This window comes from Ammospiza nelsoni, chromosome 9, assembly GCF_027579445.1.
Source record: "Ammospiza nelsoni isolate bAmmNel1 chromosome 9, bAmmNel1.pri, whole genome shotgun sequence".
NCBI lineage: Eukaryota > Metazoa > Chordata > Aves > Passeriformes > Passerellidae > Ammospiza > Ammospiza nelsoni.
Genome location: NC_080641.1, coordinates 12,194,726 through 12,209,820, shown reverse-complemented (window position 1 = coordinate 12,209,820; position 15,095 = coordinate 12,194,726). Strand labels below are relative to the sequence as shown.

The window sequence follows — 15,095 nt, the reverse complement described above, 5'->3', positions numbered from 1 at the left end:
TTCTGTATTGTCCTAGCCTTGAATGTTTGCTTTTCCCTTTTTCTTTCATTCCACAGAGCCACCCGTGATCCAGGCCCAGCCGGGGGCGTTGGATGTCATCGTGAACAATCCCATTGTGCTGCCCTGTGAGGCCACGGGCACTCCTCAGCCCGTGATCATGTGGCAGAAGGAGGGCATCAACATCATCACCACAGGTATCCTCCCAAAGCCTGGGACCCTGCCTGCTCCTGTGACACAGACACCCATTTTCTTTTCTCGAACTTGGGTTTCTCCTCTCCTCTGGTTCACCAAACCAGAAGTGTCATACGTCAGTTATATCTGTTTTAGGGAACAGTTACATGGTCCAGCCAAGTGGCAGTTTGCAGATTACCAGAGCAGCTGTGGAAGATGCTGGTACTTACATGTGTGTTGCTCAGAATCCAGCAGGCACTGCTCTGGGGAAGATCAAGCTGAAAGTTCAAGGTAAATCACCTTTTAAACTCTTTCTCTTGGTCCAAATACAATTCTGAGCGATAGAAAGGGACCTGGTGCTTTCCTTGATGTATGCTGAACAAAGCTCAGGAGGTTTATTCCCTTTAGTTCGATGTCTGCTTTAGGGCATGCTTTTACATTTATTTTCACCAATAACAAAAGAGTTCCTTGCTTCTTACATAATCTAATTCTTTCAATAATTGTCTTTGTGGCTTTCAGTTCCTCCTGTTATCAAGTCCCACGTGGAGGAATATGTTGTTGCTGTTGATCAGTCTGTCACTCTGCAGTGTGAGGCTGAAGGCTACCCTGGGCCAGAGATCAGCTGGCACAAGGATGGGCAGCAGATAACAGAGTCCATGAGAAGGAGAATGCTGAGCACAGGAGCTCTGCAGATCCTGTTTGTGCAGCCCGGGGACAGCGGTCGCTACACCTGCACAGCGATCAATCCTGCTGGATCCAGCACCTCCAGCACTGAGCTGGCTGTGCACGGTAAGGAGCTCTTCCTGGGAGAATGGGGGGCACTGCAACAGCTGCTCCAGACAGGCTGAGGACTCCCCACCCCTGGAAGTTTCCAAGGCTGGGTTGAATGGGACTTGGAACAACCTGGGATAGTCACAAGTGTTCCTGTGCATGGCCAGGAGTTGGAATGAGATGGCCTCTAAGGTCCCTCCCAGCCCAAACCATCCTGTGATTCTATGATAAATGGGATTGTAGGGAAATTATGTGTGTTACCACTGTGACCCCACAGGGAGTAAGGAGCTAGGGATGTACAGGGGGGAGTTCAAGAAAACTGCACTACTTAATATAGTGGAGTGTTACTAAGTTGTAATATTGGCAACTTGATTGAATCTTGGCACAGTCATTGATGGAAATGGACAATCTGGGATGTCCAGGCAAGGGATTGCTTCAGTCCAGTGTTGTGCTTGGATAATGCCCAGAGGAACTGTTTCTAATGACCTCCCCACAGTTCCACCCAGGATCCGCAGCATGGATACGCAGTACGCGGTCACGGAGAGCTCCCAGGCTGTTCTGTCCTGTGTGGCTGAGGGGATCCCAGCACCAACAATTAACTGGAGGAAGGACAACATGCTGTTAAAGGACACAGTGGGAAAATATCAAACTGTGCCTGGTGGAGACCTCATTTTGGACAGTGTTGTGGTAAGCTCCCTGCATCGAAGCTATTACTGGACACATTTGGCAGTGATAAGATCCACTTTTGGGTTAGTCATTGTTTTATTTTGATTTCTTGTTCTTAATGTTCCAAAATAATTACAGAAGTTTCATTTGCCACTGGGGAGTAAAATCTATGAAGAATTTGTAGTGGTAAATCTTCAGGAAGGGTAAAAAGAAGTGTTAGTCATCCTTCAAATTTAGAGATGTGGAAGAACTCAACTGAGCATTTCGGCTGAATGCTTGTTCCATGCCTTTCAAGATTATCTTACTGATACGAGTGGCATGTGCTGTAGGATATATCCAAGCTGTCGGATATATCCCAGCTGAAATTTCCCCACCATGTTTCCTTCCAGCCTGAAGACTCTGGGAGTTACACCTGCATAGCCACCAACGCTGCTGGGGAGGACACACACACGGTCACCCTGACAGTGCATGTGCTCCCAGCTTTCACTGAACTGCCTGGAGACAAAGCCTTGACCAAAGGAGAACAGCTCAGGTTAACCTGCAAAGCAACTGGGGTACCTGTCCCCAGAATAACATGGACCTTTAACAATAACATCATTCCAGGTGAGTCCCTGATGGCCATTTGGCTGCAGATTATTTTCCCCTGTGCAGCATTGCATTTTAGGGCAGGGAAGAAGAAAACTGTAGCTGGAATAAACTGTTAGTGATTGTGTGAGGAATAGCTTTAGTGTTATGCAATTATGTAATTGAACGGCCTCTGAGACAGAGCTGTAAGGTGATTAAAAGATGATCCCTCTTCCGTAGCCAATAATGTAGCACATTAAAAACATTCCTATCTGATGGTATTTACTCAGCATCCAGCAATTGATGCTCAAAGTCACGGGGTAGCTGAAGTGAACTGGTGCATGTGGGCAAATGTCACAGCAGTGACTTTCTGTGCATTCCTGGAGTGCCTCAAGGATGCACAATACCCCATGGCTGTGCTGCTGAGAGTGCACAGATCCAAGCAGTCTGTGAGCTGTGTACATGGCAATCCCTGCAATGACCCTTTCTTTCCCTGCTCTTCCTCCAGCACAGTACGACGATGTCAACGGGCACAGTGAGCTGCTCATCGAGAGGGTGTCCAAGGAGGACTCTGGGACTTATGTGTGCTCTGCAGAGAACACTGTGGGCTCCATCAAGGCCATTGGCTTTGTGTATGTCAAAGGTACATGAAATTCAGCATCTGTGCTTGTTGCTGGACAGCTCCATGTAACCCACTGGGTTTGGATAGTGGAGTTGGAATGGAACAGGTGGGGAGGGACCTTATGAGGTTTTCATCCAGTGCCACCCCTGCCATGAGCAGGGACACCTTCCACTAGGCTGCTCCAAGCCCCATCCAACCTGAGCTTGGGCACTTCCAGTGATCCAGGGGCAGCCACAGCTTCTCTGGACAATCTGTGCCAGGGCCTCACCACCCTCACAGGGAAGAATTTCCCCCTAGTATCCACTTTGAACCTACTTGCTGTCAGTTTAAAGCCATTCCCCCTAGTATATAATACCTTGCCAATGGCTAAATGGGAAAAATCTGAACAGGTTGAAATTCCCCCTTCAGAAGTCAGAGCTGAGTGATCCCTGCCAGCAGTTCTCAATTAGGCACATTTTATTTTGGCCCTACTATTTCTCTGCCATCTCTTGTTTTTTAAGAGCCTCCAGTCTTCAAAGGGGATTATCACTCCAGCAGAATTGAGCCCTTGGGTGGCAATGCCATGTTGAATTGTGAAGTCAGGGGAGATCCCCCTCCAACCATCCAGTGGAGCAGAAAAGGAGTGGGAGTTCAGATTAGCAACAGGATCCGACAGCTTGGGAATGGTTCCCTTGCTATCTATGGCACTGTGGTGAGTCCTGCCCCTGTACTGTGAGTACCTGCTTTGAACTTGATTGATAAAGATGTTCCTGATCATATTGGTTTGAAGGAGTCAGGCTAGACATTTATCCTTTTTTGCTTTCACCTTTAACAAATGTTTTAATTCAGACTGGAATTAGATTCAAATTGTTGAGGCAAAAATCCCCTCTGACAGGGTCAGAGTTCTCCCTGCTTGTCAGAAGGACTGAATTTACATACTAATTGTTGGTGTGTGAGATCCTGGGCATGACCAGTTAATGGGACCTTTGCTTCTGGCCTTAAGAGAGCCTGGCTTCTACAGGTCAGCTGAAAAGCAATTGCATTCTCCTTGTGCAAATCTCTTATTCCAAATCTAAATTCCTAATCTGAACAGCAAGACTCCTATTTCTCCCCATGTACTCATGTCTGTATTTTGAATTGGGATTAAAATTCCCTGCCAGGAGGGGCCTTGAAGACTGAGCCCCTGTTTTGTTCCTCAGAATGAAGATGCTGGTGACTACAAGTGCGTGGCGACCAATGACGTGGGTGTGGTGGAGCGCAGCCTGACACTGACACTGCAGAGTAAGGCTCAAAGGGAGGCTTCATAGCCCTTAAGGGAGTGAAAACTGCCTGTGGGGAGGTGCAGGCAGCTCCTGGGGGAGTGTTTCAGGGTGGGCACTGCCCTGGATGTCTGGACTCATCTCCTCTTTCACAGAATTGTAGAAGGGCTTGGGTTGGAAGGGACTTTAAAGATCAGCTGCTGTGGGCAGGGATACCTTCCACTAGAGCTGGTTGGTCCTTGAACACTACCAGGGATGAGGCAGCCAAGAGCTTCCCTGGGCATCTTTCATTATGAATATAATGAAATATATTTCATTAGAGAATCTGGTCTAAGCTGTGATTGAAGTCAAAGAAGAGACAGGGATGTAAAGAGTGGTTGAGCCTCATTGTAGAAACCAGTGTGGAATGAACTGAATCACTCTCTGAAAGGGGCCTGTTTCTCTTAGTTCACTCCATACAACTGGAATAAACTAGACTCTCAACTTATATGAGGTGAATCCTAATTCTCATTGACAATATTTTAGTTTTGGCAAAAATAATATGTTAGAGTTTTTTTTTTGCTAGTGGGGTAATTTCTAAATATGCCCTTCCTACTGTAGCCTCAAGCATTGTGAGTCTGTTCCTTACCTCTCAATTATCTCTGGATATGAATAATAACATCTTCCTGTGGGTTTTATTAAAAACAACCCATTTTAGCAATAAAGAAGAGCATGGGCTCTTATAGCTGGGCCTTAAACTCAGCTTTAGTCCTCAGATTGCTGCATGTTCAAACCAGCTTGTGGGCATTGTAGCATGTCTGTTTGGTGGCACTTGGGGACGCAGTTTGGTGGTGAATATCAGTGGGGGTGCTATGTTGATAGTTGGACTTGATGATCTGTTTTGCAACTTTAAGGATTCTGTGTTTCTATTTAGCCAGCAGGGGATCAGCAATAATAATTTTAGTCAAAGTAAACTGACTGGGGATTTCTCTGCATTCACTTCAGTACTACATCAATCAGGCCTGTGCTTGTGTGCTGTCACCCAAAGAGCCCTTTCCCTTCAGGCCCCCCAGTGATCACTGTAGAACCGGTGGGCACCGTGCTGGAGGCCGGTGCCACGGCGGTGCTGGACTGCCAGGCCAGGGGAGAGCCCCCTCCTGCCATCAGCTGGTCCCGCCAGGGCCAGCCCCTGCTGGACAGTGACAGAGTGACCCTGCTGCCCAACGGCTCCCTGCGCATCACCGCGCTGCACAGGGAGGACACCTCCCAGTACGAGTGCGTGGCCAGGAACCTCCTGGGCTCTGTCCTCGTCACAGTGCCCCTCACTGTGCAGGGTAAGTGCACAAAACAGCAGAGTCACTTTGAAGCTGGGAGATGACAGCATTAATCTGGATCAAATGTGGTCAACATTCATCTTGGATGAGATGTTTGATCTTATTTTCTTTATAAGCATTAAGTCTAGGGTGAGCCTAGTCTAAAGTGTCAGTGGGGTTCTCTTTAATTTTAATAAAATTAAATTTTATTCTATTATACTCATCCAGCTGGGAGACATAGAGGCTGTGAAGGCTGAGAGACAAAAATTATGACTAAAAGATCTTGAATCAGGTCCTGTCCTCAGAACACGTCATAACTGAACTGTGCCTCTAAAGAAAATAGGAGCATATGCAGTAATTGTCTTTGAACTATGGCAAGAGATTTGTGCACAGAAATGACATGAAGTGAGGTGGATTTCCAGGGGTCAGGAGGTGCAGATTTCACTTCTCTGTGCCGGCCTAAGGGAGCTGCAGGCCCCAGCAGTGCCCAGCAGCATCCCTGCTCCCGTTGCAGTGCACGGCGGGTTCTCCAGCTGGCTGGAATGGCGGGCGTGCAGCGTCACCTGTGGCCAGGGTGTGCAGGAGCGCGTCCGGCAGTGCGACAGCCCCGTGCCGGCCAACGGGGGCCGCGGCTGCCAGGGGCCCCACAGCGACCTGCGCAGCTGCCACCGCCAGCCCTGCCCAGGTACTGCTGCTGACACACTGTCCCACACGGGTCTGGGTTGGAGGGACCCCAAAGCCCACCCAGTGCCACCTCTGCCATGGGCAGGGACACCTTCCACTGGCCCAGGTTGCTCCATCCAACCTAGCCTGGGACACCTCCTGGGACCCTGGGGCAGCCACAGCTTCTCTGGACACCCTGTGCCAGGGCCTCCCCATCCTCACAGGGAACAATTCCTTCCAAATACCTAATCTAAGTATCTCCTCTTCTAATTTAAAACCTTTCCCCCGTGTCCTATTGCTGTCTGCCCATCTAAGTCTCCCTCCCTCTATTTTGTAAACCCCGTTTAAGTCCTGAAAAACCACAATGAATTGACACTTTTAATGTGCCTTGCATTAAATGCCCAAACAATGAACTTTTATCACTGTGGATCTTGATGGCAGATTAGTTTTTCTAAGTAGTTGTAATTAATTTTGGAAAGAAAGAGAAAGTTCAATAAATACTGCAAAAATATTGTTTAATGAAAATTGGGCTTTTTCTGGTCCTTAGTGGACGGGAGCTGGTCGGAGTGGGGGCTGTGGGACGAGTGTTCAAGGAGCTGTGGCCAAGGGAACAGGACAAGGAGCAGGACCTGCAGCAACCCCCCAGCTCAACACGGAGGGAAGCCCTGTGAGGGCAGCACTCTGGAGTCAGTCATGTGCAACCTTAGGCCTTGCCCAGGTAAGAGAAGATTAATTTAACTTTATTTGCATGAGGGGCTTCACATACAGGTCTCTTTGTTTCTCCAAGCCCAAATTATCTCAGCTTATTTTTAGTTGTTCATTATTTATTTTTTTGAAATTGAATGGCACAAGTTCTTGGAAATAGGAATCATAAAAGTAATTGTAAGGAATCTCAGCAATTTCTTTATTTTAATTATTTTTATACCAGTAAAAATATTAATTTGTATTTTACTGTTTTCCAGTACTTGTTACCCACATCCTCACAATTTAAATTTTCTCTACTCTAAACCTATCCTGCAAAGGCAGTTGAAATAAGAAAAGAACCAAACCCAAACCACCAACTATTTAAAGCTATGTAAAAATGATTGTTAATAATTTAAGACCTTATCTGTGTATCTTCCTCTGTTGTTATAATTTTTAGCCACATTTTGCTCCCAACTACCTGAATGTTCAAATTTCCTTCCTGTCTCATGAGTATGTCCCACATTTTACAGGTTGTAGTTTATTCAGAGCCTTCACCACTGTCATGTTCCCTTCTGTACAATTTGCAATGTTTGATTTTTCAGTTTTTCCCTGGCTCTGCTGCCACTGTGATGCCAAATACTCATCCATAGGCCTGAGATTCATTTCTCTGGGTTTTGGCAGGAAAATCAACTCGGGCTGCTGCTCTCTGGCAGCTTTTAGCCAGGCTGCCTTGGCCCTGCTCAGGCCTCCATCCTACCCAGGGAATTGGGAAACTCCAGATTTAATTAAGTGTTCAGTTCTGATGTTTCACAATGGTAGTGAGGTGATGCAGCTAAAAAACAGAAAGGGAAGGGTCAATCATTGCTTGTCAAAGTGCTGATTGTTTGGGCCACTGCTCGTGGCATTTTGTGGGGGATTTGGGATATCCCAGGAGTGTGTCTGTTCTGGGGCAGTGTGTGGGATCAGGGATATGCCAGGTGTGTGTCTGTTCTGGGGCAATGTGTGGGATCAGGGATATCTCAGCTGTGTGCCTGTTGTGGGGCAGTGTGTGGGATCAGGGATATCCCGGCTGTGTGCCCGTTCTGGGGCAGTGTGTGGGATCAGGGATATCCCAGCTGTGTGCCTGTTATGGGGCAGTGTGTGGGATCAGGGATATCCCGGCTGTGTGCCCGTTCTGGGGCAGTGTGTGGGATCAGGGATATCCCAGCTGTGTGCCTGTTCTGGGGCATTGTGTGGGATCAGGGATATCCCGGCTGTGTGCCTGTTATGGGGCAGTGTGTGGGATCAGGGATATCCCGGCTGTGTGCCCGTTCTGGGCAATGTGTGGGATCAGGGATATCCCGGCTGTGTGCCTGTTGTGGGGCAATGTGTGGGATCAGGGATATCCCGGCTGTGTGCCTGTTGTGGGGCAGTGTGTGGGATCAGGGATATCCCGGCTGTGTGCCTGTTGTGGGGCAGTGTGTGGAATCAGGGATATCCCGGCTGTGTGCCTGTTGTGGGGCAGTGTGTGGGATCAGGGATGTCCCGGCTGTGTGCCTGTTGTGGGGCAGTGTGTGGGATCAGGGATATCCCGGCTGTGTGCCTGTTGTGGGGCAATGTGTGGGATCAGGGATATCCCGGCTGTGTGCCTGTTGTGGGGCAGTGTGTGGAATCAGGGATATCCCGGCTGTGTGCCTGTTGTGGGGCAGTGTGTGGGATCAGGGATGTCCCGGCTGTGTGCCTGTTGTGGGGCAGTGTGTGGGATCAGGGATATCCCGGCTGTGTGCCTGTTGTGGGGCAGTGTGTGGGATCAGGGATATCCCGGCTGTGTGTCTGTTATGGGGCAGTGTGTGGGATCAGGGATGTCCCGGCTGTGTGCCTGTTGTGGGGCAGTGTGTGGAATCAGGGATATCCCGGCTGTGTGCCTGTTGTGGGGCAGTGTGTGGGATCAGGGATATCCCGGCTGTGTGCCCGTTCTGGGCGGTGTTTACCTAGCTGTGCTGCCCTTGCAGTGGCCGGCGAGTGGAGCCCCTGGGGGCCGTGGGGGCCGTGCAGCACCACGTGCGGGAAGGGCAGCCAGACGCGGCCGCGGCTCTGCACCAGCCCGGCCCCGGCGCACGGCGGCCCCCGCTGTCCGGGCCCCGACACGCAGCTCCAGCTGTGCTTCCGCCGCCGCTGCCCAGGTGAGACCGAACTTCTCCTTCCCTCTGCCCATTCTGCTTCGCTCGTGGTTAACGTTTTCTCGTTCTAAAAGTCTAATCCCTGAAAAAACTCCCCTTCAAGCTTTTTATTGTCACTGACTCTGTCACTACATAGCATCTGCTATAGACCCTGCAAATGGACCCCACCTCTTGTCCAGGTGAACACCCTTAACTCTCCCAGAGAGAGAGCTTTAAGGTCTCTTCCAACCCTAAGCTGCTCCAGCCCTGGGAGCAGCTCTGGGGCCTCCTCTGGACCCTCTCCAGAAGCTCCATGTTCTTCCTGTGCTTCTGGACCCGGGGCTGGAGCAGCTCTGCAGTGGGGTCTCACCTGAGAAGGGCAGACAGGCAGAATCCTCTCTCCCCTGCTACCCACGCTGGGGGATCAGCCCAGGGCATGGGGGGTTCTGGTTCCACCTCACGTGGCCAGGGCTGGTCCAGCTCTCACCCACCTCCAGGTCCCTGGGGAGAAATCCCTGAGTAGCTGAGATGCTGTAGAGAGGCAGAACCATCCATGCTCAGCTTTCCCTGATGTAGCACTGCTGTGCTGTGTTGCTGCTGGAGTCAGGGGCTGTAACTGCTGTGCCTCTCTCCCCAGTGGATGGGAAGTGGTCCCCATGGAGCAGCTGGAGCTCCTGCAGCGTGTCCTGCGGGGGAGGCAGCAGGCAGAGGACGCGCCACTGCTCCGACCCAGCCCCACAGTTTGGAGGACACAAATGTGAGGGAAATGACATACAAATGGATTTTTGCAACAGTGATCCTTGCCCAGGTGAGTGCTTTGGGTTGGGCTGTTTGCCCACTCTCTGGGTTTGGTTGTTTTCTTTTGGGAGAAAGAAAACGAAGAAATTACTCTCCAACAAAAGTACTTTCCCAGCTTGACTGTCTGGTTTTAAATCCCTGTGGAAGATCAAATCTGACTTATTCCTGCAGTTCATGGCAACTGGGGCCCGTGGAGCAGCTGGGGAACTTGCAGTCGGACGTGCAACGGGGGCCAGACAAGGCGGTACCGGAGCTGTGACAACCCACGGCCGGCCAGCGGCGGCAGGGCCTGTGCTGGGGCTGACGTGCAGATCCAGAGGTGCAGCACGGACCTGTGCCCAGGTCAGTGCTCACAGCAGCAGTGGCAGTGCAGCTTTCCCTGGGAGACATCAGGGGATATGCCACATGAGGAATGTAGGTCACCTGTGGAAGTGTCCCAGGCCAGGTTGGACTGGGCTTGGAGCAACCTGGGACAGTGGAAGGTGTCCCTGCCTGTGGTAGGGGTGGGACTGAACGAACTTTAGGGTCTCTTCTGACCCAAACCAGCCTGGGATTGTGTGTTTCTGATGGCAGGAGTGTTCAACACCTGTCTGTTAAAATGATTTTGTTGTCCTTTGAGCTATTCCTTTAGAACCTTGATTCCTCCAAGGAAGGAATTGACTTCAGCCTAACCAATGCAGCCTGAAGCATTTAAACTGAAAAATTCCTTTCTTCATTCTTTATTCTGCAGTGGATGGAAACTGGGGGCAGTGGCAATCATGGAGCCAGTGCTCTGCTTCCTGTGGAGGAGGAGAGCAGACCCGGGTGCGCCTGTGCAGCAGCCCAGCCCCATTGAATCGTGGCCGTCCTTGCCCTGGGGACTCCTCCCAGATATCCAGGTGCAACACCCAATCGTGTCCTGGTGAGTATTTACAGCCTGCATGCAGTGGTGCTGTGCTGAAAGCCTGTGGCACTCCCGATTTCACTGGTGCTGTCTCTCATCTTGGCCAGTTGATTGGGTAATTTAATTGTTTGGGCTTAAATCTGCCCTGCAACTAAAGCCCAGTTCTCTCTCCCCTAAAATACCCAACAGCACTTATCACATGGGGTTGTGTTTTGCCTCTCCTCTATCCTCTGCACAGGTGGGCCTGCTCGTGCCAAGGGCAGCATCATTGGCAATATCAATGATGTGGAATTTGGGATTGCTTTCCTGAACGCCACAGTAACAGACAGCCTGGATTCTGACACCAGAGTGATACAGGCAGAGATCACAAATGTCCCTCGGACCCTGGGTAGGCCTCTTGATTTGGATCAATTTTTTCTCTGAATGCACCAATACCTATGGTCTTCTGCTTTAAATCTGAAGGGTTACACTAGTTCTAGATCTTCATATTCAGCTCCTGTGTATGTGGGTCTGTGATGAGATCAAAGCTCTCTGATTTTCTGTGATGTTTCCTTCAGGCCCAGCGATGAGAAAGCTCGTTTCCATACTCAGCCCCGTTTATTGGACAACTGCCAAAGAAATTGGGGAAGCAATGAATGGGTTTACACTCACTGACGCTGTCTTCAAGAGAGAAACTCAAGTGGAGTTTGCAACTGGTGAGTTGCCTGGGATAGATCAGCTCTTTGTGTGTCCAGTAAGCCAGACAGAGGCTGCATTTCTGAAAAGACAGCAGAGGACCATTGCTGAAATTTAGGTCTTGTGTTTACATTAGTATTTTCAGACTGACTGTAGCCTTCTGAGGCTTTATTCCACCTTTTAGAGCTGTACTTTGAAATATGTCTTGTTTTTTCTCATGGGCATGGTACACGTTACAAAATGTAAGTAGAAATAACGAGTCAGGGGACTCCAGTTTTGATTCCATGTGGCTGTTGGGAGTCACTGCTGGGAATGTGTGCCAAATGAATGTGCTGTTAAACCGCCAGGTGAGATCCTGCGCATGACGCACGTCACCCGGGGCCTGGACACGGACGGGGCCCTGCTGCTGGATGTTGTTGTGAGTGGCCACGTGCTGCAGCTCCAGTCAGTGGCTGATGTCAGTGTCAAGGTAAAGCTGCTTCAGGTACCACCCCTGCCCTCGTGCATCTGTACTTCTCTCACCCAGAGGAAAGCAGGAAACACTGAGTCCTGCAACCTTCCGTACTATATGTGACTTCTTTTGGGCCTGGTTGAACTGATGATGCTGATGTTGCCTTTGAAAGCAGAAAGTTCTCATGAGGAGGGTGGTGTTGGTCTCTCAAGAGTTTGAGGTGTTGACAGGTAGTGTTGAGGAGGGTCTACAGGGCAGTTATTGAGGGTTGCTTTGGGCAGAGCTAGAAAGATGCATCTTTAGCCTCTCTTAGTAATTAGTAACAGTATTTTACTGTATTAATCCCACCAAATATACCAGAAGTTGTTGATATTTTGGATAACTGCAATATGAAGTATGTCCAATATAATAGTATGTCCAATATGCCCTCTTGAGTGGCAGGATTTCTCTCCATCACTTGTTTATTTAGCACATTTGTCAGCATCTGACTTTGAATAAAAGCCAAATATTTAGACCTCAAAAGATTGTTATTGAGGAGTAAGATATTTTTTAGAAATCCTCTGCTGTGGCTTCCACCATGAGGATCCTCAGTACTTCAGTCTGAATCTTTTTTTAAAGTAATAGACCAGGCAGTGTAAAGATTCAACAGTTAAAATAAGAGTGAAACGGACCCATGCATGTGAAGTACCCTTTGTTCAGCAGTTAAGATGAGCCTCTTTCTCCAAGCACATCTCCCAGCTCTGAAGCCCAGGCCCAGGTGGCGCTGGTGTGGGAGCAGCTGAAGGCCAGGGTTGTGTTGCAGGATTACACAGAGGATTACATCCAGACGGGCCCTGGGCAGCTGCACGCGCACTCCACGCGGCTCTTCGCGGCAGACGGGGTCAGCGTTCCCTACACGTGGAACCACTCCATCACCTACGACCCCTCCAAGGGCAGGATGCCCTTCCTGGTGCAGACCCTGCGCGCTGCCTCCATCACCACAGAGTACCGCCCGCTGCAGGAGGCCGTGGCTTTCAAAATCCAGGCTTCCATTGCAAAAGGTATTGTTCTAGGCCTTCCCAGGAATCAGACTATGGGGAAAGACTGTCCTCTCTTCCTAGAATTCATTGAGTCACCCGTAGCCTCTGTGAAACTTGGGTAGCTTTAGTGTAGATCCCAGCACCTAACAGTCTTGTTGATGTACCCCTAAATTAACTCTTAGCTAGCATTGACAATTGCTGGCTTTTATGAACCTGAGTGACCAAAGGGGACGGGCATGGATTTAGGTGAGCAAATTTTCCTTTGAGAAGCTCTAATGAGCAAACTGGCCTGTTACTTCTTTTAACGCTATTTGTTTTTGTTTGTGTTTTTTTTTTTTTAATGTGGTAGGGAAATTACTCTGGTTTGGAAGAAAAAGAAACAGAGAGATTGCCTCAGTCTTTCTTTTCAGTAACAAGATTCTAAATTAAGTAAAATAAGGTTTTCCCTCTTGCCAGACAAGGGGCTCATTGTACAATTTGAAAACCAAATACATTTTTTTCTAATTTAAAAAGAGATCTGATAAAAGGGAGTCTCTGGGTCAAGATATGCCTGTGATTAGATCTGGCTAAGCCTTTACTGAACTAGCATTTATTTCCTCCAACAATTAAGATGCTGGTGTTTGGGATTTTTTTAAATTTCATTTTTTAAATTTCAGTTTTCAAGCAGCCAAAGCCCTGTGTCCTTTGAGGAGTCTCTCCCTGAGTTTTTCATTGCAGTTTGTAGTACATGGTTGTTTTCTTCTACAGTGATCTCCTAAGATTTGTGACATGATTTGTTTGGTTTGGGTCTATTGTCCTCCTTCTTTGTGAAGTAAAACTGAATGGTCTCTATTCTTTCAACAAGAAACTTTCCAGTATGCATTAGGCTGGGATGGGACTTGCAGCTCACTCTGAGGGGGCCCCAGTGTTACTCAAACCAGCACAAGCCATGCAGTACTGACTTCTAGTGCCAAAGTAGAAAAAACACTAAAGGCTGGATTTAAAAGTTTCTGGTTTGGTGTTGAAATATAATAACTACACACAAGTGACACGTGCTTCCTTTATCATACAGGGGATAGGAGCAACCAGTGTCCTGCAGGGTTTGCTTTGGACTCATCTGGGCCTTACTGCTCAGGTAAGGACTGACATGGCTGGGTGTGACCATGGACTCCTGGAGTGCTTTGGGTGGGAAGGGGCCATAAAGATCCCCTATTTCAACCCCTGCCATGGGCAGGGACACCTTCCAGTAGCCCAGGGTGCTCCAAGCCCTGTCCAGCTTGGACTTGGACACTTCTTGGACAGCTTCTCTGGGCACCTTGTGCCAGGGCCTCACCACCCTCCCAGAGAAAACTTCCTTCCCAGTATCCCATCTGTCCCTGCCCTCTGGCAGTGGAAATCCATTCTCTGTGTCCTGCCCCTGCCGGCCTTTGTCCCAAGTCCCTCTCCACTTCTTCTGGAGTCGCTTTAGGCACTGGAAGGGGCTTTAAAGTTTCCAGGAAGCCTTCCCTTCTCCAGGTGAACACCCCCAGCTCTCCCAGCCTGGCTCCAGAGCAGAGGGGCTCCAGCCCTTGGCACATCTCCATGGCCTCCTCTGGAGCTGCTCGAAGAGGTCCATGTCCACCTTGTGCTGAGGTCTCCAGAGCTGGGCACAGTATTAAACCACCAGAACCTACATCCCCTTTATTTAGAGTTCAAAGTATGCACATCAAAAAGTGTGAGTGATCCTTGCTAAAAGGGTGTAGGTCCAAGAGCAGCTGAAGATGTTAATTCTGTCCTCAGCTACAATAGGAGTAGTGCCCAGACAGCTTTTAAATCAGTACCCCAGGTACACCTGGAGGACACTGAGCCTGCAGAGCAATGAAGGACTTGGGTGACGTGTGGAGGAAAAGCTGAGTGTTGGCACCTCAGACAGGAGCCCACGTGTTCCTGCTTGGGGGATGGAGGTGGAGAAAAGCACATGAGTGCTGTCTCTCTAAGAGTCAGGGTTGTTTTAGGGAGAAATCATCTGAGATAATTTTGTGGACTTATTTCATTACCTCTTAAAAGATTGCAAATTAAGGGAATTACTGGATCTGGTTTTGCCCTGTGGGCTTTACTAGTTGCACACCTCTGAGGAACGACCAGATTGGAGTAATTTGACTGATTGAGAAGTCTTACTTGTTTTTCAAACATTTTCTTGTTCCAGATGAAGACGAATGTGCTGTTGGAAGTCCTTGTTCCCACACCTGTCACAATGCTGTGGGATCCTACTACTGTTCCTGTCCAAAAGGCTTCACCATCTCTGCTGATGGCAGAACCTGTCAGGGTAAGGAAGATGCTGCTAGGGACAGCTTGGATAAAAATGCCCCTTAGATAATTGAAGGCCTTAAAATGCCTTAAGAGGCACTTAAATTGCTAAGGAGAGGTTTTATTCGGGCCGTTTTCTCATTGTAAGAACACAATTTATTGGTGATATTCTGTTTCACAGCTGAATGTACTTGC

The 15,095-nt window shown here is 49.0% G+C and overlaps 1 protein-coding gene across 1 annotated transcript in view; it reads left to right on the top strand.

Annotated features, from left to right (window-relative positions):
• HMCN1 (hemicentin 1) overlaps positions 1 to 15,095 on the top strand; it is a 164,598-nt gene that overhangs the window by 139,771 nt on the left and 9,732 nt on the right. The window contains exons 79-99 of the mRNA XM_059478185.1: positions 57 to 194; positions 328 to 462; positions 691 to 960; positions 1,439 to 1,629; positions 1,998 to 2,211; positions 2,681 to 2,815; positions 3,295 to 3,485; positions 3,973 to 4,054; positions 5,076 to 5,345; positions 5,839 to 6,009; positions 6,535 to 6,705; positions 8,663 to 8,833; positions 9,447 to 9,617; positions 9,779 to 9,949; positions 10,338 to 10,508; positions 10,729 to 10,878; positions 11,048 to 11,185; positions 11,513 to 11,634; positions 12,419 to 12,656; positions 13,687 to 13,749; positions 14,800 to 14,919. Of these exons, the coding sequence (XP_059334168.1) occupies positions 57 to 194; positions 328 to 462; positions 691 to 960; positions 1,439 to 1,629; positions 1,998 to 2,211; positions 2,681 to 2,815; positions 3,295 to 3,485; positions 3,973 to 4,054; positions 5,076 to 5,345; positions 5,839 to 6,009; positions 6,535 to 6,705; positions 8,663 to 8,833; positions 9,447 to 9,617; positions 9,779 to 9,949; positions 10,338 to 10,508; positions 10,729 to 10,878; positions 11,048 to 11,185; positions 11,513 to 11,634; positions 12,419 to 12,656; positions 13,687 to 13,749; positions 14,800 to 14,919 (3,483 nt within the window). The remainder of the gene's footprint in view (positions 1 to 56; positions 195 to 327; positions 463 to 690; positions 961 to 1,438; positions 1,630 to 1,997; positions 2,212 to 2,680; positions 2,816 to 3,294; positions 3,486 to 3,972; positions 4,055 to 5,075; positions 5,346 to 5,838; positions 6,010 to 6,534; positions 6,706 to 8,662; positions 8,834 to 9,446; positions 9,618 to 9,778; positions 9,950 to 10,337; positions 10,509 to 10,728; positions 10,879 to 11,047; positions 11,186 to 11,512; positions 11,635 to 12,418; positions 12,657 to 13,686; positions 13,750 to 14,799; positions 14,920 to 15,095) is intronic.